Here is a 21,638-nt window from a genome sequence, read left to right on the forward strand (position 1 = left end):
CTCCTGTTTCAGGAGTTTTTTATGGACCACGACGGGTGAGAGACGGCGCGACGCCACCCCCATCGACAGACAACAGTATTACATACAAACCGCGCCGCTGTTGGTCGAATGCGCCTCTGCTGTACTGAAGATCGAGTTGTTGGCCCCAGCTCTCGATCAGCCGCTGACGTGCAGCAAGGTCAGACTTCCAACAGTCTCAACACCAGGGGACAAACCAGCCGGCCAGTCCGTTGTCGTGGCAATTTTTTTAAGCTTTTAATTTGGGGGTCATGGTCCCCGGTTCCCTGTCTAGCTGCTGCTCGGAGCTGAGACCAGGGGTTTAGTGCAGATCAACCCAGATTATGCACTGCGTTCGCCAATGGCGTGGGCTCGGCAAAGCTTAGCTCTGATGGCCTTTTTCCGGCCTTCTCGTGAAGATGGAGAAAACATACGATGTTGACAAAATTATGTTGGTCATTTCCGGTTCACCAAACGGGCCCAGGACCGCGCCGTTCCGAGGCTAGCGGGGACTCACGGCACTCGGCGGCGAGTACTCCACCGGCCAAGGTCAGCTTCGGGCTCGGCAGGGCTCGGCGGAAGCCTAAATAAAAGAATAATCAACAGCCGGCCCCACCTGGTTGGTCTTCTTCATCACCGGCCGTCGGCATCTTCGCCGGCGCCGGCGTCGTCAACCTCCAACCCCCGCCCGTCCCTCGGCAGCACCGCCTCCGCCAGCACCACGGTCTCGAGCCCAGCCGGCGCGCCCTCCTCGGGGCCCATGGGCAGGGCATCCACATCGATCTCCTCGTCCAGCAGGGCCTTGAGCACGACCTCGCAGCCGGCCTTGCTCATGACCTCGTTCATCTCGCCGCACGCGGGGGACGCGCAGCACTCGGGGCAGCCGGCGTCGCAGGCGCAGGGGCAAGCCTCCACGCGGGCGCGCGCCTGCCGCAGCAGCAGGTCGACGAACTCGAAGGCCTTGGTGTTGATCCCCGACCCGCCGGCGCCGCCCTTGGCGTCGTAGAGGGTCAGGCGGGCGGGCCGCTTGCGCTGCGTCTCGGGCTTGCGGGCGAACTCCTTGCGGCCGCTCTTGCACTCGGTGCGCACGTCGCCCGGGGTGCTGACGACGAAGTTGGGGATGAGGCTCGCGAGCGCGTGCTGGGCCGCGTGGATGGCCGCCGCCGCGTTGAGCCGCCGCGCCGCGAGTATGTCGAGCGCCCGCTTGGGCACGTCCAGCCACATGCCCTTGCTGTGCCGGACCACCGGCGGGTTGTCGACGTCGACTGCGTCTAGGATGCGGTTGTTGCGCCGCGCGTCTACTTTGAAGTATCCGAAGACTACCTGCCGGATCCGGATCGTCCCGTAGTAGGCCCGCGACCGCGACCCCGTGATCCGCTTGACCGCCTCCGTCTCCACCGGGTCGACGTCGGTGTAGTCGCGCTGCGACGTCAGCCAGTCGACTTTGACCCGCTCCACCCGCGCCATGTGCTTGTCCGGGTTGAAGTCGCGGACCAGGTAGGTGTTGCCTTGGTGCAGAAAGATGGCGCCGTCGTAGATGGTGAAGGTCGCGCGCGAGGCTTCGAGCTCCTCGAGGACGACGTTGCGGTTGTTGGTGGTGTCGATGATGGCGAAGTGGTCTTCTTCCGTGTCGCGGATCGACACGAACTTGGAGGGGAGCGGCCGGAAGCGGGGGTGGCAGTGGTAGAAGCCGGTCTCGTCCTGGATCAAGCGCTCCTTGCAGAGCTGAGGGAGGTCGTTCCCAAAGTAGGCGGCGTCTTCGACTGGTCGTATGGGCATCTCGTAGGCTGCGCATTGGATGTGGCCCTCCTTGACGAGCATGTTGTCCAGGTCCACCTGCAGCTCGCAGTTCGGCTTGGTAAAGAGCTCGTCTGGGTTCTGCATGTAGTGCTGGTCTGTGGCAAAGCCGTCGCCGACGAGGATGGAGAGTGAGTCCTTGTTTCTTCGACCGGCTCTCCCGCTCTGCTGTCTAAGGTTGGCGATAGTGTACGGGAACCCCCAGGTAAGCACGCAGTCCAGGGTGCCGATATCAACCCCGAGTTCCAAGGCAGTTGTGGCAACGATGCCGAGGAGCTTCCCTTCGAACATCTCGCTCTCGATTTGCCGGCGGTCCTGGGCCGTGTATCCCCCACGGTAGCCCATGACCCGCCCGACGACCTCGCTCCGTCCGAGGGTTACTAACTCCTGTTTGACGGCACTGACCAGCTTCTCGCACTGCTCTCGAATCCTGCAGAAAGCTATGACCCTGACGCCGCGGAGGATCAACTCGCAGAACAGTCGAGAGCACTCGAGCATGGCGTTTCCGCGCCCGCTCGCTGGGTCGCCGGGGTCTTTGTACGGGGTGTTCCAGCAGAGGAACTCTTTCCGTCCTGCAGGCGTCATGTCAGCTTGTTGTCTAGGTACTTTAGTGCAGTTATGGACTCACCGGACGGAGACCCGTCAAAGTCGACTAGCCGCACATCCTGGATACCAAACATCTTCTTGAAGTGCTCCTCCGGGTTTCCGACCGTTGCCGAGCATGAAATGAACTTGACATGTCTGTTCCCCAGCGCTGCGCATGTCCGACGCAGCCGCCTCATGACAAAGGCGACGTGGGACCCCATCAGACCGTTGTAGTAGTGTAGCTCGTCAACTGCCGCTGTTAGCCTGCCGTTTTGGACTTTACGGCGTGGAAGCCCTACCGACGACATATTTCAAATTCTTTAGAAAAGTTCGCCACTGGTCCTCCTTGGGCAAGATCGTAATATGCAGCATATCCGGGTTTGTGAAGATAATCCTCGCCTCGTCGCGGATGGTATTCCTCTCGCTCATGGGCGTGTCTCCGTCAAAAGTTTCGACCAGTACGTCCTCCATCCCCGGCATGAAGCCTATCATCTCTTTTAAACTCCGCCTCTGGTCCTGAGCTAGCGCTTTTGTCGGAAATATGTACATCGCTCTGGTGTTCTGGTCCTGTTCTAGAGCGTGCAGTACGGGGAGCTGATAGATCAGTGATTTGCCTGAGCTTGTCGACGTCGCGACGACAACGTTGTACCCGTCGTGTAGCGCGTTGATAGCCTCGGCCTGGTGGGCAAAGAACTGTGTGATACCCTTGGTGTTGTACAAGGCGTTAACCAGGTCCTGACTGAGCAGGAAATTCAGCTCCCCGTAGACCGCTTCCTGTGCTTCGAACACCCTGTGCCCATCCGGCACGACCTGGCCGGTGTACCACGGGCTGTCCTTGATCTCCTGGACAATTTCGGGTATGCTCTTCCTCTCGTGGGGTATGCTCGCCGGGAGCGTGCTGGTCAGCTTCCCCGTCTCCTGAGCCTCAACCTCGGCCATCTTGGGAATATACGCCTCTCTCGCATCCTTCAGCACCATCTCCGGATCCAACCCTTCCGCAGTGCACCGCTCAACAAACTCATTAACAGCCTGCACAAACTTGGCATTCCGCCGCTCAATCAAGCGCATCATCTGCGCCTGGCCAAAGACGGGCATCCGCATGCTGTCCTCTCGGCCGCGCCCTTTAGAGCCCTTCGGCTCGGTCTTCAACTCGGCATCCACAAACTCAAACACCAGCACCTGCTCCTCCTGACCCGACGCAGCGCCACCACCGCCGTCCTGAACAAGGTACTCCCTTTCCCGCTCGGCCTCGGCGGCGCCCATGGAGAGGGCCAGCTCGGCTTCACCGACGTACTCGAACCTGATACCACCCCCGTTCCCTGCCCCCTGCTGACCAACACCCCCCCTTCCCCTCCCCCCATCCTCACCACCATCCCCACTCCCACTCCCACCTTCATTGCCACCTCCATAATCACCACCCCCTTCTCCACCACCCCTTCCATTCCCACTCCCAACCACCAAAACCCCCCTCCGCAACGCCACAACACCCGCAACATCCTCGACAGCCAACCCGCAACGCGTGTGTCCCTCGACGGCCGGGCGCAGCGTCTCTAGCGTGGGCGCGACCTGGCGGCGGGCCGAGACGAATGTCGACACCAGGTTCAGGGCGCGGTGGGTCTTTTCGAGGTGGGTAAGGTAGGGCGGCCAGGAGGGGTTTGGGGATGGGGTTGATTTTGGTTTTGGTTTCGGTTTCGGTTTTGGTTTGGGGTTGGTGGATCGTTTTTCGGGCGCTTTTTGGTTTTCGGTCGGGTTGGGTTTGGGTTTGGGGTTGGGTTTGGGTTTGGGTTCCTTGGAGGCTAATGTGTTCGCTGTCGCTGTGTCTGTATCGCTGCCCGCTTCAAGAGGTGGCGGTGGTGTGCTCTGCGGTGGGCATCGACTCGGCTGGGCTTCATCGGTTGTGCGCCCGCGCTTGCGCTTGCCGAGGCTCGCCCCCGTGGTAATTGCATCGTTGGTTAAGGGCATGGTGTTTCCCTGCGTAGGTTGATTGCACGATGGGGGATTCGCATTGGGAGTTGGGGAGGGGATTCTCTTCGATGAATGATGGAAGAAGACGCGATTGGGCGCGTTAAGTGGTTCGCGAAAGGGGCGGGAACGCACGTGGTGCCTGGACCATGAACAAACGGTTTGCCCCACTGTATCAGACATGCTAACTTCGACAAGTGCTTTATTCGACACGATTGCGTTAATAAGGATACAGCTGTTTCCGTCGCCCGCCGCCTGTCTGGTGCTGCCCCGTCTAGTGCCCCAAGATAAAGCGCACTCTGGCATCCCAGTGCTACCTAGGACAGGCGACGGGCCATCCAACCGTTGTAAGTAGTTTATAGGTACAGAAAAAACCGACAAAACCTGACAGACACCTCCCATGAAGAACCCACTATCCGTAGGTTGGTAACGTAGTTCTTTTGGGCCCCTTCTCGCAAAGAACGCCCCCGCCAGGCCAGTCGAAGGTAACGTCCCAATGCCACCAACACCCTCCTTTTACCTAAAATGCATGCTAACCACCTTCCCCCCGATGGCCCCCCTCACCAACAAATTGTAATCAGGTCAGGCTCTCTTGCGTGCCCAAACAAAGGGAAGGGAATAAGGACTGCGGTTATCCTGTCGAGAAAGTACGTCGTAGTCGGCCGCCAGGGCCGTGCCTATACATCGGCAAGCTGTTTCTTCAACATCTCCACCATTTGTGAGAATGCCGTGGCATTGACCTCGCTCAGCTATGCATTGTTAGTAGAGGGTTCTGTATGAAGAACGAAACTTTGTGTGTGTGTGTGTGTTGTGTGTTTTTACGTACCTTCATTTGCACTTGGCGCGCCACGCCCCCTTCAAATGCGGTAAACCCCACCGTCGACGTCTTGAGCCGGTTGGTAACCTGGAACTTCATGGCCGGCAAAAGGACGGTATTCAGAATGACACGTAGGGTGTGGTCCTGCCGCATGAGGAGGCGGACGTGCTTTAGCTGGTCGTCGTCTTCGTCTGCTAGAACAGAGGCGTCGAAGGAGGTCGGGTCGGGCACCCCATTATCGTCCAGGTCGACAGTCGACTTGGGTACGTTGATCTTGAGCATACCCCCGCCACGCTCTTTCCACCCGACATCCTTCTCCATGAGGTACATCTTCGCCCGCACAGAGAAAAGAGTCACCTCCTGGCTCTCGCCGTCGTCAACCACGACTAGAAGAGTTGGTTAGTAAAGGCGGGACATACGAGGGAGGGGCGAGCACGCTTACTCTTCTGCAACTTGGGCTTCTTCTTGTCCTCAACCCCCTTGGATGCCTCCCTGCTCCTCTCCTCCTCTTTACCCTCATCGTCGGACGAGGCATCGCCCTTAGCGTCCTCGTCTCCGTTGCTCTCCTCCTCCGACTTGTCCTCAGCGTCGCTGTCTGGCGCGCCGAATGGCTTTGCCGGCTTGTCGCTCTTAAGAACCTCGCCGGGTTTGCCAAAGTTGATGCGCGGCCCTGACAGGGCACTGCCGCCGAAAGAACTCGCAAAGGGGCTCGACTTGAACATCGACGCACCGCCGGTGCCCTGCCCATTTAACCCGGCGAATGGAGACGAAGCGGCAGCTCCGCCGAAGCTAAGTTTCGGTGGTGCTGAGGGGGCGGCTGGCTTGGAGCCGCCGAGAACACCGCCTAGGGAGGAGGAGCCTGACGATGAGCCGAACAAGCTGGGCTTCCCCGATCCACCAAAGCTACCGAACGGCGAGGTTGACGAGGCCGCCAGTTTTGCAAAGCCGGAGCTGGCAAACGCTGAAGTTGATGTTTGCTTGGGCCGCGTTGTCTCGGATGTGGCGGGCGAGTCTCGTGCTTCTAGTTGCTCCATGCTCGACCTCGGTGATGCGCTGGCAGAGAGAGGCTCCTGGTTTGTGTTACCACCGAGGGCCACCGCGGGGTTGAACGGGTTGCTTACCACTTCTTCCTTTCCGCCCTGCACCGCGGATGCACTTGCTTGGCGGTCCCGTGGTCGCTTCTTCTCGGGCTCGGACCGGTTCGTCCTGTTCTGCACCATTGTTGGACTGGCAGCCTTGTCGGGCGTTCCTCCAAGCGGAGCCTCGGCGACATCCTTGTTCTCGTCGACCTCATCGTGGGCTCGTTTTTTCTTGGGCGAGGAAATCTGCGCTCTCAAAATGTCGTCGTTCGACGCACTTAGGCTGATGGGCGGTGTGATCCGCCGGGACTTGGATTTGGGCGCTTCGTCTTCCGAGGCACTCTTGTCGTCCTGCGAGAGCTGCACGGCCTCGCGCCCCCGCTTCTCGGAAATCGTGGTCTGCTTTAGCTCACGCCGTGCGGCGGTGGTCTCGGCGTCCTCCTTTGCGGCGGCGGCGGGTTCGGCATGATCCGAAATGTCGCTTGTGTTGTGCGGGTCGTCGGCCATGATGTCAACAAGTCGATCGGTTGGTTCGTGGGGGGCAGCCAGACGGCAGACGGCAGACGGCAGGTTTAAACGAGAACGTCGGTCCTCTTGTTTGCCCGTTTCACTTCTCGGAAGCTCGTTTTCGCTGCGTCGGTTCGGGGCTAAGGTCGGGTGGTGCGGGCAAAAGTCGGTTTCTGCGATAACTCGAAGCAAAGAGGCGCTGGCGGGTTTAATTAGCTACCACGAAAATTGCGGAGTTTTGGCACCGTCAAAGCCCGTTGTCGTGCTTGGGTCGGGGATGGGGAACCAAGCCAATGGATCGGCGGAGATGAACGAGACGCTGAGAAAGAGCTGTCAAAGGGATTGGCTCAGGAGGCTCCACCCGCTTGATGACGGACCCAGGTACCGCTGGTAAGGCCTGGAACAAGCTGATAGCGGGGTTTGGGTGCCAATTTGGGTGTTTCATGCCCGTAAGAACCAATCACGGCACAACGCATGTTCGTCCTCTTCGTCTTCTTTCGAGCGACGCTCTGCGATTGGGGGCGAGCTGCGATGAGTTGTGCGTTATCTCTGCCTGTATCCTCCGCCTGTTGGTCCTATTGTTTGCCTCGAAGTTCTCATGCTTTCAGGAACGAGACAAAGAAAACGGGGCTGCCGACTCCCGGTCCTTTCTATAGCCACGCCGCAAGTAGCCATCTCCAGCTCCCGAAGGACGGATACCTAGGTATGTATTTCAGGCTACCAGGGCGACGGGAATCACATGCAGCTCCGCACCTAGGTATGTAACAACGTTGCTCTTGTTGAAATTCCGGTTCAAGACGCGCGATACTCTGTCCGGCCTCGTTGCCTTTCCTCCGCCGCAGCAACCATATTCTCGACTAGCTCCACCGCCGACCTGAAGGACGCAATCTCGTCCCCAAGAGTGAGTTGCTCTTCGTCCCCTTCCTCATTATCATTATCCTCGAAAATCTCGGCATCCTCAGCCACAAACGGCACATATTCGCCCTGGTATCCCTCCTCATCAAACCCCGCCTTCTCGTCCCAGTACCCCTCCTCCTCCTCGCAGGGCTCCCCTTGCTTCCCGTCGAAGCGTTCCTCCCCCTTTTCTGCCGACCCCCAATCCACTGCTTCTTCATCCCCCAACCTGATCCTCCCTTCTCGCGCTCGCCACGGCTGCCACCAGCTGCCCGTAGCCTTGCCGAGGGCATCACGACATAGAGATCCGCACCACAAAACCACAAAGCAGAGTAACATCAGACCGGCGCCGATGGCGATGTGCCGTATGGTGAACACGGCAAGAATGGAGAACAGGAGCTTGTGGATGAGGAGATCGAGGCCCTTTACAACCTCGTCTCGAGGTTCAAGGTCGGGGTAGCTATCGGCAGCATCCTCTTGGCGGCGGTGGCGGCGCTGCTGTCCCGGGAGGTATTCGTCGTCGTCGCCGCCATCGCCATCGCCACCGTTGCGGCGCAATGCCTCGACGGCATACCCGGCCTTGCGCATCACTGCGCGGAAGACACATGTCGGGCCGTCGCAGTCTACGAGCGCAGAGCGGTCTGTCGGCCCCACGCGAGCGGCCAACCGGACCGCCCTTGTGTCAACCTCCTTTGTGAGGCTGGCTAGCTGGGCACGGAGGGCCTGCAGCTCGGCGAGCTCGAGCTCGAGCCTGGACTCCAAGCTGTCCTCGCCGTTATCCTTTCTGGGGATCGGTACCTCCTGGCTGGCGGGTGTCCGCGCGCCTGGTACGGTGAGGGATGGGGGAGGTGATGTCAAGGCAGAGGCTGAAGCGCCGGCACCCGGAGCTGTTGCGATGTCAGCAGACTGGACAAGCGAGTCCGGAGCTGCGGCAAGTATCTTACCTTCTAAGAGTGGATTTGGCAGGCCATTCGTGAATGTGGGTACGTTCAACAGCAGGAGCAGCCCGGTGGCGGTAAAGTGTGAGCGCATGGTTGACTCGCTGTGCTCTAGGCAGCGGTATAGCAAAGATCAAACTAATTGGCGCCTTGGAGATGGCGCCTTGGAGACGGCCACGCGGCGAGTAGGTAAGTGAGGTGGTGACGCAAGTAAACAACACTATCGCCACACTCGTCTAGTCTCAAATTAGAAGAGAAGTAACCGGCCTCCTCGTTCGATATACTAGAGAGGTTCAAAACTAGACGGCAGAACTTAGCAAAGAACTGAGGTGGGAGAAAAGGAAGGAAAGGAAGGGGGACAACTGCCCCTCAGATCTTCGGAATTGACTGCATTGAACACATCTACGTACCGAGCTGAGCTATCGGATGGCGCAAGCCTCTCGCAGCACATCCCCAAATGCCCCTTTCCTCGCCCAGTTCAACATCCACACCCCGCAAAGCGCTGCGCAATCCTGCCCGATTCGGACAGGACAGCAAGGCGAGAGCGGGAGCCGACCAATCAGCACGTGTACGGGTTGAGGAGCTGACGAGTCCCTCAGCGTCCTGACCGAACGGGGGCACCCTCTGCCCAGAAAAGCCGAACTCCAAAGAAAGGAAACAAAAAGAATTAAATGAAATAAATAGGGGAGAACGAATCGAATAATAAAACATCGCTCAACACGGCCGCATCAACGACCACATTTTTCCAACAACCACGACTTCGATTCTAAGCTAAACTACGACAGTGGTGGGAAGGCGGAGTCCCACTGGTCGGATGTCATAGCGGCAGGCCTGACGTTGCTGTTATGCCCATCGGTCTTGGGGTCCTCGATGGGCATCCGACATATCGGGCACGTGTTGTGTTCCTTGAGCCAGAGAACAACGCACTCGCCGTGATACCAGTGGCTACACGGGAGCACCAACACTTCATCGCCCTTCTTGATATCATCGATGCAAATGGTGCACTCGGCCTTTCCCTCTCTGCCGAGCATCGCCTCATCCACCCGTTTCTTTTCGAGTTTTGCGATGGCGGCCTGTGTTGCGGGAGGGGCGGCATTGGTCTGGGGTGAAGCCTCCATGAGCTGGGTGACGATGCGGTCCAGCGCCTCCTGCGTAAATACTGCGTCGCCATGTACCGCCGAGGCGGGGTTGTGCAACGTGCTCAGGAGCTGGTGGAGTCCGTGCAACAAGTTGAAGGCCGGGTCTGCCGCATCGTCCGGAGCTGGTGCTCCCCAAGGGTTGCCAAAGACCTGGTCGAATAATCTAAGCGGTTCATTAGCGTCAGTAACACGATTGTCGATGATGGTGACCGCGCGTATCGCTCGCCCGCCGGGATGAAGGTGGCCTCTCGTAGGGATGACATACGTGCTCACGGTGACCGGCGGCCGATCGGGATCGTCTCCCGCTGTGGCTCTACTTGGGAAAGAGCCGCCTCCGCTTGTGACTCTACTTGTGACAGAGCCGCCTCCGCCTGTGGCTCTACTTGGGATGGTGCTAACACTCGCGCGGAAGGACACCCGGCCCGCCCGTACAGTAGTATGCCCGGGCCGCACCCTGGTAGCTGGCTGGGACGCACTCCCATCTCCCGGGAACAGGTCGCCGGATCCGGGACCCCCGTGCACCACTCTCCCGGCCCCCAAGTCGTTCATTAGCATGTCAGCGAAACGCCTAAAGACGGCGTCGCCGTCGTTGACGTGGCCACCGTCGTTTTGGGCGCCGAAACGCGGCGCGGGGCGAACTCCAAAGGGAAATTGCCCAAAGGGAGATTGCCGTTCGTTCACTTGTTGCTCCATATTCCCGTTGGTCTCGGGAATGGAGGCAGCGGTAAACCCTCCAGAATAGGGTAACCCTGTCTCATGTACACTATCCTGCGTACTGTTGTGGTTTTCAATCTGGTTCGGCAAGTTAGTCGGGGTGGGCTGCAACGGGAATCGCGGGGCAACAGCCACTTACAATCTCGGTGAATGAGCTCTGGCATCGGGGACACTCCAAAGAGTCCTCGGAGCCACGCCATTCGTTTCGACATTCGTGGCAGAATAGCCTCTGGAGGCTGCCGTCGCGGTCGCGGGAGTTCCTGGACTCCATGGCGGGTTGTTCGGGTGGCGGATTCCGGGTAGTTTGCTGGCGAGTAGCGCCAAGCGCGCCAGTGATGGTAGCAAACACACGAGTGATGGTGGTAAGTACGCCGGTGATGACGGCAAGGGCGAGTCGGCCTCGCTGTTGCGGGTTGTGTTCAGAACTAGGCGGCATCGAATATTATCGCTTTCAACATTCGGAAATGTCGAAAAGTACTTTCGGTAGGTGTGTGCCTGAAGGCGAACCTGATGGATGGAAGTTCAGGTAAGTGAGGTAAGTGGGTCGCCCTTGTGGAAATCCATGCGTCACCGAACGCTGGGGTCGTAGGCGGACGGGCCTTAAGAAGTTGCGAGCACCGTTTGTCTGATAAGTTGTTCCCGCTAATTACGCACACTGATAGCACCATAGGCGGGAGGTGGGTACATACCGCACGTGCAGCTCGCCGTCGGACTTGCCAACCACCGCACCAACCAAGTGCCAGAGTATTCACAGAAAATTGTGGCGATGGAAAGACATGGACGATATAAGAAATTGATGGAAACTAGTAAAAGGTGACATGCCACAGCTCATCTCTTGGCTGGACCGATGATCATCTCCACAGAAGTAAGCCACTGTGCCCGCCTTGCGCAGGCGCTCCTCGTCGGGCCTCCTACCTACATCGACTGCGGATGTACACTATATTGGTGATCCGCGTATGCACCAACCACGCACCAAAGCACCCAAGGTCATTGGACGTGTTAGGCACTCAAAGTATGTACCTGGTTTCATTTACGGCTTTGACCACGCTAAGGGAGGACCAAGGACGGGTGTGATGAAACTCAACTGTTATTTTGTAAGTAACTGCCAAGTGGAAGATCCCCGATGGTCCAACAAGCCAAAACGGGCCCTCTCCCCCTCCAGGGTGACCTCGTCACACACGTGCGGCCCCAGGGCATAAACACCATACAGTCTTTGTGCGCGGCGAGCGAGACCCAACATTGTGGCAGGGCTGACTCGGACAGCATGCACATGTATTTACAGCACCTGCAGCTCGCGCCCAGAATGCCCAACCTTCTCTCACCCCCTCATCCGCAGCAGGCTATCGGGGTGAGAAGTCAGCCTCGATTTACTGGCGCGAATAAGCGGTCCCCTTCCTCTTACTCCCCTAAGTCGTCCCTCCCAACTCCCAAACAGGGTGCGGGGTAAAGTCGGAAGCTGAATGTGTCACGAAGTTTGCGTACGGTGCCCAACGGATGGGCGTCCTGGTCGTTATTATGTTGCATAGTGGTGTCGTGCTCATGCTGTCGCTTGCTAAAGAAATACAAGCCCCGCCGATAAAGGTCATGATGCCGCCATCTTCCCGTATAAATACAATACCCGCCCCGATACACCGGAATATGCTCTTTCTAACCCACCCGCCCAGTGAAGGAGCGGGCTTCACCTCTTCCGCCCCAGATTCCGGAGCAGCACGCCGCCGACGATGCCGGCCACAACTGCAACACCGCTGACGATGGCCACGCCCATGAGCCCTTCCTTTGCCACCTTCTCGTCAATCAGCGACTGCAGGTTCAGCGCTTGCAGGTTCCCAGGCTCCTTAGATAGCAGGATGTCATTGTACTTTCGCGCGTCGCCGTAGTTGCCCAACTTGTAGTTACCCAGCCCGAGGTAGTAGAGGCATTCGCGGCGTCGCTCGGTGGATACCCGGAAGATTTCGGCGAGCAACATCACGCCGAGTTGCTGCTCTTGGCGGGTGCTAGACTTGACGAGTCCCTAAATTTTCAAGTCGTAAGTTGTGTGCAGCAAGACGTGTAGGAAATGAATGTTTACCCAGGCGTAGTTGAACTTTGTCTGGAGGCCCACCATGTCCCCTTCCCGCTCGTACTGCGTCCGAAGTACTGCCAGCTCGGCGGGGTTGAGAGGCCTGTATCCTTACGTCAATACTAATGCCCTAGGACTAACCGCAAAATCCAGGGACATATTCTCACGTCTCCGCGTCGATCGCGTCTGGAAGCATGTTGGGTAAGCTTTCCTGAAGTTGGGTAAGGTAGGCGGCCGTGCGAGCACTCACAAGGAAGTTGTGCCATGATGAGGCGAAAGGTCTGGGCCTTTGACAGTGCTAGGATAACGTGCTCAAAAGAAGCTCTGAATGACGCGACCTGCGATTTTACCAATGCGCAGCGGCTGCAAAAGACGTAGGAATGACACTGTTCCGAGGTAATTATGGCTGCAGCAGCTCAGGTGGTGGTTCTTTGCTTCTTGAAGCTCGGGCCGCTTCCAAAGTTTCCAGAATGTCCGTGGCCCACCGATGACGAAAGCTGTGCCACCCACCAAAGCGATAAGATAAGGCAGGCCGGTCAGCCCTGTCGCCTGGGAGATGGTCTTGGCGCCAAGCCCTTCAAAACAACCGCGGCTTTGGAATTCAAGATCAGAAAACACCACGAAGCAGACGATCATTTCACGTCAACAGCCAATATTTCCTGATACAACCCCCTTTCAATTCATCAGGCAACACGAAACCCACATCAAGCCACAAACCAGCAAACCACCGCCAAAATGCTGCTCGAAGAAGACCCCTCCACCGTACGCCCCACCCCCTGAACACCCCCCCCCCCCTCTCTCTCCCCTCCAAAAACAAACAACCCACTAACCCCAACCCCCCACCCGGGGGCAACAGCTCATCCGCCACACCATCTCCAACTTCAACATCGCGCCGGACAAGACCGCCGTGTCACGGGTATCGGAATCCCTCTCCACGCTGCAGCAGGCGCGGGAGCTGCGGGTGCGCGAGGCGGAGGCGGCGCTGCGGCGGCTGGGCCGGTCGCTGGGCACGCTGTCGTCGCAGCACGCCGAGCTGACGGCCTCGCACTCGTCCACCCAGCACGCGTCCGAGATCGCCCGCCTCGACACCCAAAAGTTCCGCGTCGCCAAGGCCGCCTCCGACCTCGAGATGGAGACTGAGCGTTTGCAGGCCCAGCTGGCGGATCTTAATGCGCGTCTGCAGGAGTTGGAGTTGCAGGGGGTGGATGGGGGTGGGGTTGGGGTTGGGGAGGGGGGGAATGGTGCTGGTGCTGGTGCTGGTGGTGCTGGTGGTGCTGGTGGTGCCGGGAGTGGTGGGGCGCTGGAGGACGAGCTGCTGCTGCGGTTGAAGGTCTATCGGAGTTTGGGGATTGAGATCGAGAGGGATAGTAAGGATGGGGAGTTCAACCGGGTGGTGGTGCGGAATGATCGGAAGGGGGATGTGCATGTGGTGAATATCGATAGGAAGTTCTCGAGGTTTTTCTACGCCAACTATTTCTGGCAGAGTTTGTAAGCGGTTGGGATTCGGAAGGTACTCATGGACGGCGTTTCGGAGTTGGTTTGGGATTGGGGGAGATACCAGGGAAACTCAGCGTATATAAAATGGACATGGTTTACTGACGCCTGACGCGAGGGACCTCGGTTAAGCTCACGATTGATATCATGGGCATCAGCTCTATTGGCCTCGGCTGCTGGATTGTTGCCCGTGCCCGACATCTAGGTTGACTGGCTACCAGTTAGATTCGCCTATTCCATTTGGAAGTCGTCATCCGGTCCAGTGAGGGTGCTCGGGGCTCGTCTTGCTAGGCCCATGCGCATCGTCACGTCGCTTTGCTGACGTGCGGACCTTGTCCTGCCTTTGCCAACTGCTTGCTCTGCAAAGCGATCGCCACCTCTTCCATTCTTTCATCGTTCGATTCACTCGATCGACGACTTCCATTTACCCCGTCGTTGTCGTTTAACCGCAACCATGGGAAAGGAACCGTTCTCCCAGACAACGATGGGCCGTATTGGCCTGCTCGTCAAATGGTTTGTGCTGTTGATGATCACCAGCATCATTTGCCCCATGGTTTGTATGGCCTCGATCTCAACCACGGCCGCATTGCTGTACCTCAGCGTCCGCGGTGTTTACCTCTTCTTCGAGGGAATGTTCTTGATCATCTACCACTTCACATTGAGAAAACCGAGCAGCTCCGACGTCGGGAGCCCGGAGTTCCAGCAGACCATGGCCAAGTACGAGATGTTCTGGATGACGGACACTCCGTCTCCCTCCCCACCGCAGAGCGATTGCGGATCGGACGACCCGGAACTTGACTGCTCTACGCTCCCCTCTACCATCGCCTATTTGGAGGACGCCAACATCCTCCCCCGCCGTCGCTGGAGCACAACCGCGGCCCCGGAGCCTCACCCGCTCACGATGCGCGACTCAAGCACCAGCCCCGATCGAAGGGACCTCACTAGACGACGAATTGACATTGACACGCTGCGGTTGGCCATGCGGTCGACCAACGACGAGCGGGAAAGGACTCGTCATATCAGGAATTCCGATGTGCCCAGAGGTTTGACTCTGCCAGAGCGGCGGAGACGCAGATTGGACCTGCAACGGGAAACCATTGACCGTTGGTGTTTGAGGCACCAGTTGCGTCAGCTACACTAGGTAGCATGGCGGGATGGGACCACGGCAGTGGGAGAATGTATGTAGCTTGATGAGATATGGGAGGACGGCTCCGCTAGGTAGGATGCTAGTGCAACCGAGACGAAGGGTCGAGGTATGTACCGAGCTTCCATATTCTATCTAGGTACCTAGCGAAGCATTCCCATTTTCATGTTGAACAAACCGTCGTAATGTGATCTCTCAGTCTCTTGATGTTCCTCCTCCAAACGGTCCATGGCTCCAGGCTAGGATATCCCGATGAGAGGTTGCCACTCTCCAGCCAGAAAAAGCCCAACTCCAAAGGAAGATACAGGTAATACTGTGCAAGAAGTAAGCGAAAGATTTGAATGAAAGAAATCGAGAAAGCGCGGCTTCCCGGGGCTTCCTAATGGCTTTCATTTCGTTCCTGCAGTTGAGGTTTGCTCAACATCTACGCTTAGAGGCCGGCTTCCTTTGCACATCGGGTGGTTGCATCATATATTTGATCCCTCCATTGGATGCTGCTCACCTCTGTCCAACCCACAACAGTGTATTGTTAGGTAGCTTTACGGGTGCTGTCTGGAAGCTTCCATCACCCCATCAAGGTGACAATTGGCGTCCACGATCATCAAAAACAACCGTGTCCGTCCGTCTCACGCTCAGAAAAATTGACACACTGCTTGGTCCACAGCACCTCGGTATGTACCTGGGGTGCTGGGCTTTGAGGGCCCCTGCAACTCAGCGGAGACCCCTAACAGAAAGATCGACGCCAAGATTTCCGCGGGGTTCTTGCGGGGAAGGAAGCTCTTGGAAATACATACCTCAGTTACCACTGACACGAAAGAGCTTGAGGGCAGCCATTCTCCTCGCTTCGCATTTTTTATTATTTATTGAGCGAATCTCGCTCGCGGCCAAGACGTGGTGAGCTTGTCAGAGTTACAGCTATGTCGAACTAGGTAGCCGGGCATTACCTCAAACGACCCCTTTAGGTACATAGCAAGCTTGCCTGGCTGCCCTGGCTACAAACACAACCATCCGCACGCGATCAAGCTCCCCCAGCGCCAGATCAAGCCTCACTGGAGTTGGGTTATTATGTGCAATCCCAACGACGACCAATCCGCTTCGGCAGCTCCCGAACAGAATGACGTCCACCCGGATGACTTCCCATGGCACATTGGCGTCTGTGACGCCCATTGCCACCCAACCGACACCATGTCCTCAATCGCTAGCATAGGCAGCATGCGTGCCCGCGCTCTAACCATCATGGCCACACGCTCGCAGGACCAAGACCTCGTCGCTTCGTCCGCGGCGAAAAATCCCATCCGAGACCGCTCAGTGCTTGGTTCGCCGGCGAAACAAGACACCCCCGACAAGATCGTCCCCGCATTCGGCTGGCACCCCTGGTTCTCCCACCAACTCTACGACGACACCGAGGCCAGCACACCCGGCCCATCCTCCTCCCCCGAGACGGCCGAGCAGCACAAAACCGAGCACTACCGCGCCGTACTCTCCCCCCAACCCGACGATGCCTTCATCGCCTCCCTCCCAGACCCCATACCGCTCAGCACCTTCATCGCCGACACCCGACAGCGCGTGCTCGACGCAGGCACCGCGCTCGTTGGCGAGGTCGGGCTGGACAAGGCATTTCGACTGCCGTGGCCGTGGGGGAAAAGGGACGCGGCAGGGACAGCCGCCGAGCATACCGCCGAGGCCGACGCCGACGCCAACGCCCCGCCCAGCCGCGACGAGACGCTGACGCCCGGCGGGCGCGAGGGCCGCACGCTGAGCCCACACCACGTGAAGATGGCGCAACAGATGCGGGTGCTCCGGGCGCAGCTCCGCCTGGCGGGCGAGTTGGGCGTGGCGGTCAGCATCCACGGCGTGCAGGCGCACGGGGTGCTGTTCGACGCGCTGGCGGCGCTGTGGAAGGGCCACGAGCGGGAGGTGGTGTCGCGGAAGAAGCAGAAGATGGTTGCGACGGGGGCCGAGGACTTTTCGTCGTCGAGCGAGGACGAGGGGGAGGAGGGGTGGGGTGATGATGGTGGTAATGATGTCCCGTCGCGGCCGAAGGTCAAGGAGAAGAAGGCTTACAAGCCCAAGCCATTCCCGCCGAGGGTGTGTCTGCATTCGTTTAGTGGCTCGCCGCAGATGATGCAGCAGTACCTCAACCCGGCCATCCCCGTGGAGACCTTCTTCTCCTTTTCGACCGCCATCAACCTATCGACTGCGGGAGGGGAGAGCAGGTTTGCGGATGTTGTCCGGGCGTGTCCCGACGACCGGTTGCTTGTGGAGAGCGACCTGCATTGTGCGGGCCAGGAGATGGACCGGGTGCTCGAGGACATCTCGAGAAGAGTTTGTGCGATCAAGGGCTGGCCTTTGGAGGAGGGCCTGGCGAGGATACGGAGGAACTATGAAGAATTCATATTTGGCTGAACTGCGCTATCAGAGGTTGGGAAACAATGCCCCGCACCCAGCGCAAGATAAATAAAGTTAATCCCCCCTTCATCCCTCTGCAACTTACTCTACTCGGACGAGTCGGATATATTGCTGGCAGGTTTTCATCGCCAACTCACCTCACCCCAGATTAAACCACAGAGTGCAATGGGAGCGGAGGCCCAGCCGATGAAACGAAATCCAGTACGGATCAAATATCCGCCGCTGAGAGAGGTTGAAGACGTTGATTTGGAAACGCGATCGCGTATTTGCTGACGATCAGTGCGTAATCAGGTAATCACGTAATCACAGGCTGGTACGAATCGTTGAAGCAAAGTGGGGTTTGTTGTTCGGAGCAGCTCGGCGTTTACCACCCAAACTTGGGCACCCTGGTGGTTGGAGTTGCTCATCAGAGGCTGCCACCTTCCTTGTCTGTCATCGGGGGCAGAATGGATGCCCCTCAATTGGCGAATTGGTGCTTCCACTTGAAGGAAGATCCGGGGTTATTCTTATCCCCGCCTTTCCAATGGGCTCATCCCATCACCTCCCAGTCTCTCAACTCCCATTCCCGATTGTTTCCAATCCCTCACTATTTCCAGCCCTGCCCAGCCGCTTGTGTTTCCTCCGCGGAACAGATTACACAGTACTTTGGTTCGAAAACGCGGACGGCGAAGACACGCGCCGCATCTGCGCGTTATTCCCGGCAGCGGGTGCTGCGCCTCGCTCCTGTGTCTGTCTGTCTCTCTTATCGACGGGCAGCTTCAGTGATTCCTCGGACTCCATCCCGCGGCTGGCGCCGTCCGCCCACGGTCCGAGAATCTGGGGATTGACTGGGACTGGGACTCGAGGAATCAGAATCCCACCCCTCTCGCCCATCACATCGCAGCCTCGGTCTTCTCAACTGTGAGCCGGGGCTTATCCTCCAGGCCATCGCCGTTTGCCTGCCCCCTTGGCACTCCTGCAGTTCGCGAATGGAGAGACCGCCGCAAACACGAGCCCTGGGCCAGCCGCCCGTCCTCTCGGTCTTTACAGCTCAGACGCCGAGCTCGGGTATCGCATCCACCATTTACGTGTCGCCCGAAGCCACTCCTCAGCATCAGTTGCGGCAGCAGCAGCACACACTCGTGCACTCAGATGGCGGCGGCGCACCACTCCGTCGTGGCCCCAAGAGGGCGGCGCGTGGAGAAATCGGGGTTGCTGACGAGTCACCGGCAATATGGGGCTCGGCCTCAAGCACCCCGGTCAACACCGACCGAGCCGGCACTAACGGCCACGGACCGAGTCCCGGTCTTGGCGTGTCCCCCGACGATGATCGAGACAGCAGCAGCGCCTCCCCTTCGGCGACGGCGACGACAGACCAGCCGAGGAAAAAGCAGAAACGAAACAAGCCGACCTTGTCTTGCTTTGAATGTGTCGAGCGGAAGACCAAGGTATGCAACTTTTCAGTCTTGAAAGTTTACCACCGAGATGCCGAGAAAAAGAAGGCCCACTTACACGTGCAACAACAACACATTTATCTTGCAATTCCGTCGTGTTCGGTCTCATGCAATATGTTGTGTCACTTAACAATTTCTTTGCGATGTTTACTACATCCCAAACTGACGTTGTGTTCAGTGTGACCGAGGAAGACCACACTGCCTTGCTTGTAAGCCCCCCCCCGCCTCCCTACTGGTAGGGAGTCATGACTGACCACAACGCAGGTATTAAACGTCAGACAAACTGTGAATATGCTCATGTGGCCAATCTTCTCGAGTAAGTAATCTACCGCACCACAACGATGTGTGACTTATGCCTGTGCAGAGAAACCACTCGGAGTGCAACAAATGGCCGCCGGATGACCAGACCGCCTAAGAAGCGCTCAGACAGTGTCAACCATGTCATGCCCAACGCAGCTGACCGCGGCTTGAATGTTGGCCGTATAAAGGCCTTGGGCTCGGTGGCTACCTCCACCGGCCTACTGTCCAACGTCCCCTATTCTTCTCCGGGGTCGTCAAATGTTTTTGGCATCGGGTCTGAGCACCCCTTTGCCAACTACTGGACCTGCGAGGGTGGACTACCAGAGGTCATTTCTGTTCTGCCTGACAAGTTGCAGGCTGATATTCTCCTCAACCGCTATTTCGAGTGCGTTGACCCGGTGTACCCCATGCTTCACCGGCAGACCTTTTACGCCGATTATGAGCACTTTTGGTCCCTGTCCCGGCCCGACAAAGATCGTGCCGATGCCGCCTTTGTCGCGCTGATCTTCGTGATGCTGGCTTTGGGCACACAATTTGTGACATCGACATCGCCGAAGGAGAGAAAGCAGACGGCCGAGTTTTACGCCTCGGCGAGTAATCAAGCGTTGCGAATGTGCTCGTACCTGAGCACCGCATCCATCAAGTCCATCCAAGCCATGGTCCTCATTACGTATTTTCTTATTAATGACAACCACGCCTCGGATGGCTGGGCCTTTGCCGGAATACTAATCCGGCAGGCCTATGCCATGGGCCTACACCGTGACCCCAACATCGGTGCGTGCTCCCTGAACCTGATCATCCACATACACCGTCGAATCCTCTAACCCCTCCCCAGTGGTCCCCGACGCGCCCCCCTTCGAAAAGCAACAGCGCCGCAAAGTCTGGCAGGCCGTCCTCCTCCAGGACACCTTCTTGACGGTTCTCCTCTCCCTCCCGCCGAGCGCCACCCACACCGACGTCAGCGTCGACGACCTCGTCGAGGACGACTCGTCCATCGCGTCGGACGACCCCACCGACACGGCCTACATCCGCGGGTCGTGGACGCTGGCCAACCTCGTGCAGGAGACCATCTGCTCGCCGCGGTCGCTCGACGTGCCCATCTGCACGACGGCGCGGCACAAGTCCAAGCTGATCGGCGACTTCCGCGCCGTCTACCGCTCCTTCCCGGACGTCTTCCGCTCCTGGGACCCGGAGGCGCTCGCCCAGCTCGCGCAGAGCAACAAGCGGGTCGTGCGCCAGACCCTCTTCCTCAGCAGCAACTACTTCCACAACCTCATGCTCGTCCACGCCTCGGAGAGCCAGGACGTGCCCGTCAACGCCCGCGGCACCCTCGAGGCCGCCCACGACGCCATCACCGCCTTCTTCGTGCTGTTCGCCCTCTTCGAGGCCGAGGCCCGCGTCTGGTGGGTCTTTAACCACCGCGCCTTCCTCGAGGCCCTGTGCATCGGGAACGTCCTGCGCGAGGTCGCCCGCGAGCCGGGCGGCGAGGAGAGCATGGCCAAGGATCCGTTGTTTGTGAGGGCGAGGAGCGATATCCGTGAGTTTTTCTCCTTTTTTGGCGTTTTTATTTTTATCCGTTGCTCCTCATACATCCCATCTCGTGTGTGGTGTAGTTGTGGTATTTTCTTTTGAATCCATGCATGCACACCCTCCACCCTTTCCCTAGTGGGTTGGTACAAAACAAGGCGGGTGCTAACGTAGCGATTTTGTTCCAGATCGCATGATACAAATCATGCAGGCCATGAGCGAAGGCGACCACGGGTCGAACACCGCCAGGACGAGAATCCAGGTCCTGAGCGAGTTCTTGCTCTAAGAGAGGGAGGAGGGCAAGGTACCAATAAGAGACAGGAGGGGCCGGGGAGGGCCTCTTGGAGAGGGGTCTGGGAATTCTGAGGGATAGGTCTTGACGATGGTGGGTTGGAAGTCCGGGGACGAACTTGATGATTGGGTGACTAATATCGTGTCTCTTGCCCATTTGGAGGGCAAGGGGATGAGCATTGATTGATTTGAGTGTTTGTGGTTCGGGTTCGGCGTCGATACCATGCTGCTGCTGCTATGTAGAAAGAGTGCTTCGAAAAAGAACGATATGTTTATGGTTACGCTACGCGGCTTGTTTTGTGACCTCATTTTTGTTGCACCGAATGGCTTGGGTGATGTTGGGGCAGCATTACGCACTGCTGAGTAAATAAACAAAAGTTCAATCATACGCATCACGGAAGGTAGAACCTTGTCCAAACCCGGATCAAGTCTATTTTTTTCCTTTTTGCAGCCCAAAAAATAGATCGTAATACATACAAAAAGTCCCACGCTGGCTATCGCGAGCCAGGACAGTACCCGAACACACGCCCCACCCCGCGGGAAAGACGCACC

The 21,638-nt window shown here is 58.1% G+C and overlaps 11 protein-coding genes across 11 annotated transcripts; 6 read left to right on the forward strand and 5 right to left on the reverse strand.

The window, feature by feature from the left end:
• Nucleotides 1-630: 630 nt before the first annotated feature.
• B0H64DRAFT_419593 (P-loop containing nucleoside triphosphate hydrolase protein) lies at nucleotides 631-3,740 on the reverse strand (the record flags this gene model as incomplete). Its single annotated transcript, XM_062805393.1, has 4 exons — nucleotides 631-2,366; nucleotides 2,423-2,629; nucleotides 2,679-3,627; nucleotides 3,720-3,740. The coding sequence occupies 4 exons, from the start codon at nucleotides 3,738-3,740 to the stop codon at nucleotides 631-633; spliced, it is 2,913 nt and encodes a 970-aa protein (XP_062655782.1).
• Nucleotides 3,741-3,842: 102 nt separating this feature from the next.
• On the forward strand, nucleotides 3,843-4,592 carry B0H64DRAFT_406127 (uncharacterized protein). The gene has a single exon (XM_062804485.1). It carries the CDS (start codon nucleotides 4,041-4,043, stop codon nucleotides 4,317-4,319), a length of 279 nt encoding a protein of 92 aa, XP_062655783.1. The 5' UTR covers nucleotides 3,843-4,040; the 3' UTR covers nucleotides 4,320-4,592.
• B0H64DRAFT_406128 (uncharacterized protein) lies at nucleotides 4,527-7,044 on the reverse strand. Its single transcript, XM_062804486.1, has 4 exons — nucleotides 6,280-7,044; nucleotides 5,601-6,228; nucleotides 5,168-5,544; nucleotides 4,527-5,090 (listed from the first exon to the last, which is right to left on the reverse strand). Exons 1-4 carry the CDS (start codon nucleotides 6,742-6,744, stop codon nucleotides 5,019-5,021), a joined length of 1,542 nt encoding a protein of 513 aa, XP_062655784.1. The 5' UTR covers nucleotides 6,745-7,044; the 3' UTR covers nucleotides 4,527-5,018.
• Nucleotides 7,045-7,522: 478 nt separating this feature from the next.
• Nucleotides 7,523-9,066, reverse strand: B0H64DRAFT_225467 (uncharacterized protein). Its single transcript, XM_062799639.1, has 3 exons — nucleotides 8,987-9,066; nucleotides 8,583-8,875; nucleotides 7,523-8,525 (listed from the first exon to the last, which is right to left on the reverse strand). Exons 2-3 carry the CDS (start codon nucleotides 8,668-8,670, stop codon nucleotides 7,537-7,539), a joined length of 1,077 nt encoding a protein of 358 aa, XP_062655785.1. The 5' UTR covers nucleotides 8,671-8,875; nucleotides 8,987-9,066; the 3' UTR covers nucleotides 7,523-7,536.
• Nucleotides 9,067-9,352: 286 nt separating this feature from the next.
• On the reverse strand, nucleotides 9,353-10,865 carry B0H64DRAFT_328527 (uncharacterized protein; the record flags this gene model as incomplete). Its single annotated transcript, XM_062800837.1, has 3 exons — nucleotides 9,353-10,014; nucleotides 10,066-10,507; nucleotides 10,569-10,865. 3 exons carry the CDS (start codon nucleotides 10,863-10,865, stop codon nucleotides 9,353-9,355), a joined length of 1,401 nt encoding a protein of 466 aa, XP_062655786.1.
• A 1,242-nt stretch (nucleotides 10,866-12,107) lies between these two features.
• B0H64DRAFT_419596 (uncharacterized protein) lies at nucleotides 12,108-12,754 on the reverse strand (the record flags this gene model as incomplete). The annotated part of the gene is made up of 4 exons (XM_062805394.1): nucleotides 12,108-12,440; nucleotides 12,498-12,591; nucleotides 12,656-12,674; nucleotides 12,739-12,754. 4 exons carry the CDS (start codon nucleotides 12,752-12,754, stop codon nucleotides 12,108-12,110), a joined length of 462 nt encoding a protein of 153 aa, XP_062655787.1.
• A 336-nt stretch (nucleotides 12,755-13,090) lies between these two features.
• Nucleotides 13,091-14,173, forward strand: B0H64DRAFT_477444 (Spc24 subunit of Ndc80-domain-containing protein). The gene is made up of 2 exons (XM_062808202.1): nucleotides 13,091-13,250; nucleotides 13,345-14,173. Exons 1-2 carry the CDS (start codon nucleotides 13,224-13,226, stop codon nucleotides 13,978-13,980), a joined length of 663 nt encoding a protein of 220 aa, XP_062655788.1. The 5' UTR covers nucleotides 13,091-13,223; the 3' UTR covers nucleotides 13,981-14,173.
• Nucleotides 14,174-14,377: 204 nt separating this feature from the next.
• Nucleotides 14,378-15,151, forward strand: B0H64DRAFT_406148 (uncharacterized protein). The gene has a single exon (XM_062804487.1). The coding sequence runs from the start codon at nucleotides 14,437-14,439 to the stop codon at nucleotides 15,121-15,123; it is 687 nt and encodes a 228-aa protein (XP_062655789.1). The 5' UTR covers nucleotides 14,378-14,436; the 3' UTR covers nucleotides 15,124-15,151.
• Nucleotides 15,152-15,316: 165 nt separating this feature from the next.
• Nucleotides 15,317-16,108, forward strand: B0H64DRAFT_225523 (uncharacterized protein). The gene has a single exon (XM_062799642.1). The coding sequence runs from the start codon at nucleotides 15,509-15,511 to the stop codon at nucleotides 16,022-16,024; it is 516 nt and encodes a 171-aa protein (XP_062655790.1). The 5' UTR covers nucleotides 15,317-15,508; the 3' UTR covers nucleotides 16,025-16,108.
• Nucleotides 16,108-17,830, forward strand: B0H64DRAFT_225559 (uncharacterized protein). The gene has a single exon (XM_062799643.1). The coding sequence runs from the start codon at nucleotides 16,192-16,194 to the stop codon at nucleotides 17,530-17,532; it is 1,341 nt and encodes a 446-aa protein (XP_062655791.1). The 5' UTR covers nucleotides 16,108-16,191; the 3' UTR covers nucleotides 17,533-17,830.
• Nucleotides 17,831-18,039: 209 nt separating this feature from the next.
• B0H64DRAFT_406152 (fungal-specific transcription factor) lies at nucleotides 18,040-21,363 on the forward strand. The gene is made up of 6 exons (XM_062804488.1): nucleotides 18,040-18,962; nucleotides 19,147-19,177; nucleotides 19,233-19,284; nucleotides 19,333-20,042; nucleotides 20,104-20,805; nucleotides 20,984-21,363. Exons 1-6 carry the CDS (start codon nucleotides 18,504-18,506, stop codon nucleotides 21,079-21,081), a joined length of 2,052 nt encoding a protein of 683 aa, XP_062655792.1. The 5' UTR covers nucleotides 18,040-18,503; the 3' UTR covers nucleotides 21,082-21,363.
• The last annotated feature ends 275 nt before the right edge of the window (nucleotides 21,364-21,638 follow it).

Source organism: Chaetomium fimeti (genome assembly GCF_033439085.1).
Source record: "Chaetomium fimeti strain CBS 168.71 chromosome Unknown B0H64scaffold_7, whole genome shotgun sequence".
Classification (NCBI taxonomy): Eukaryota; Fungi; Ascomycota; class Sordariomycetes; order Sordariales; family Chaetomiaceae; genus Chaetomium; species Chaetomium fimeti.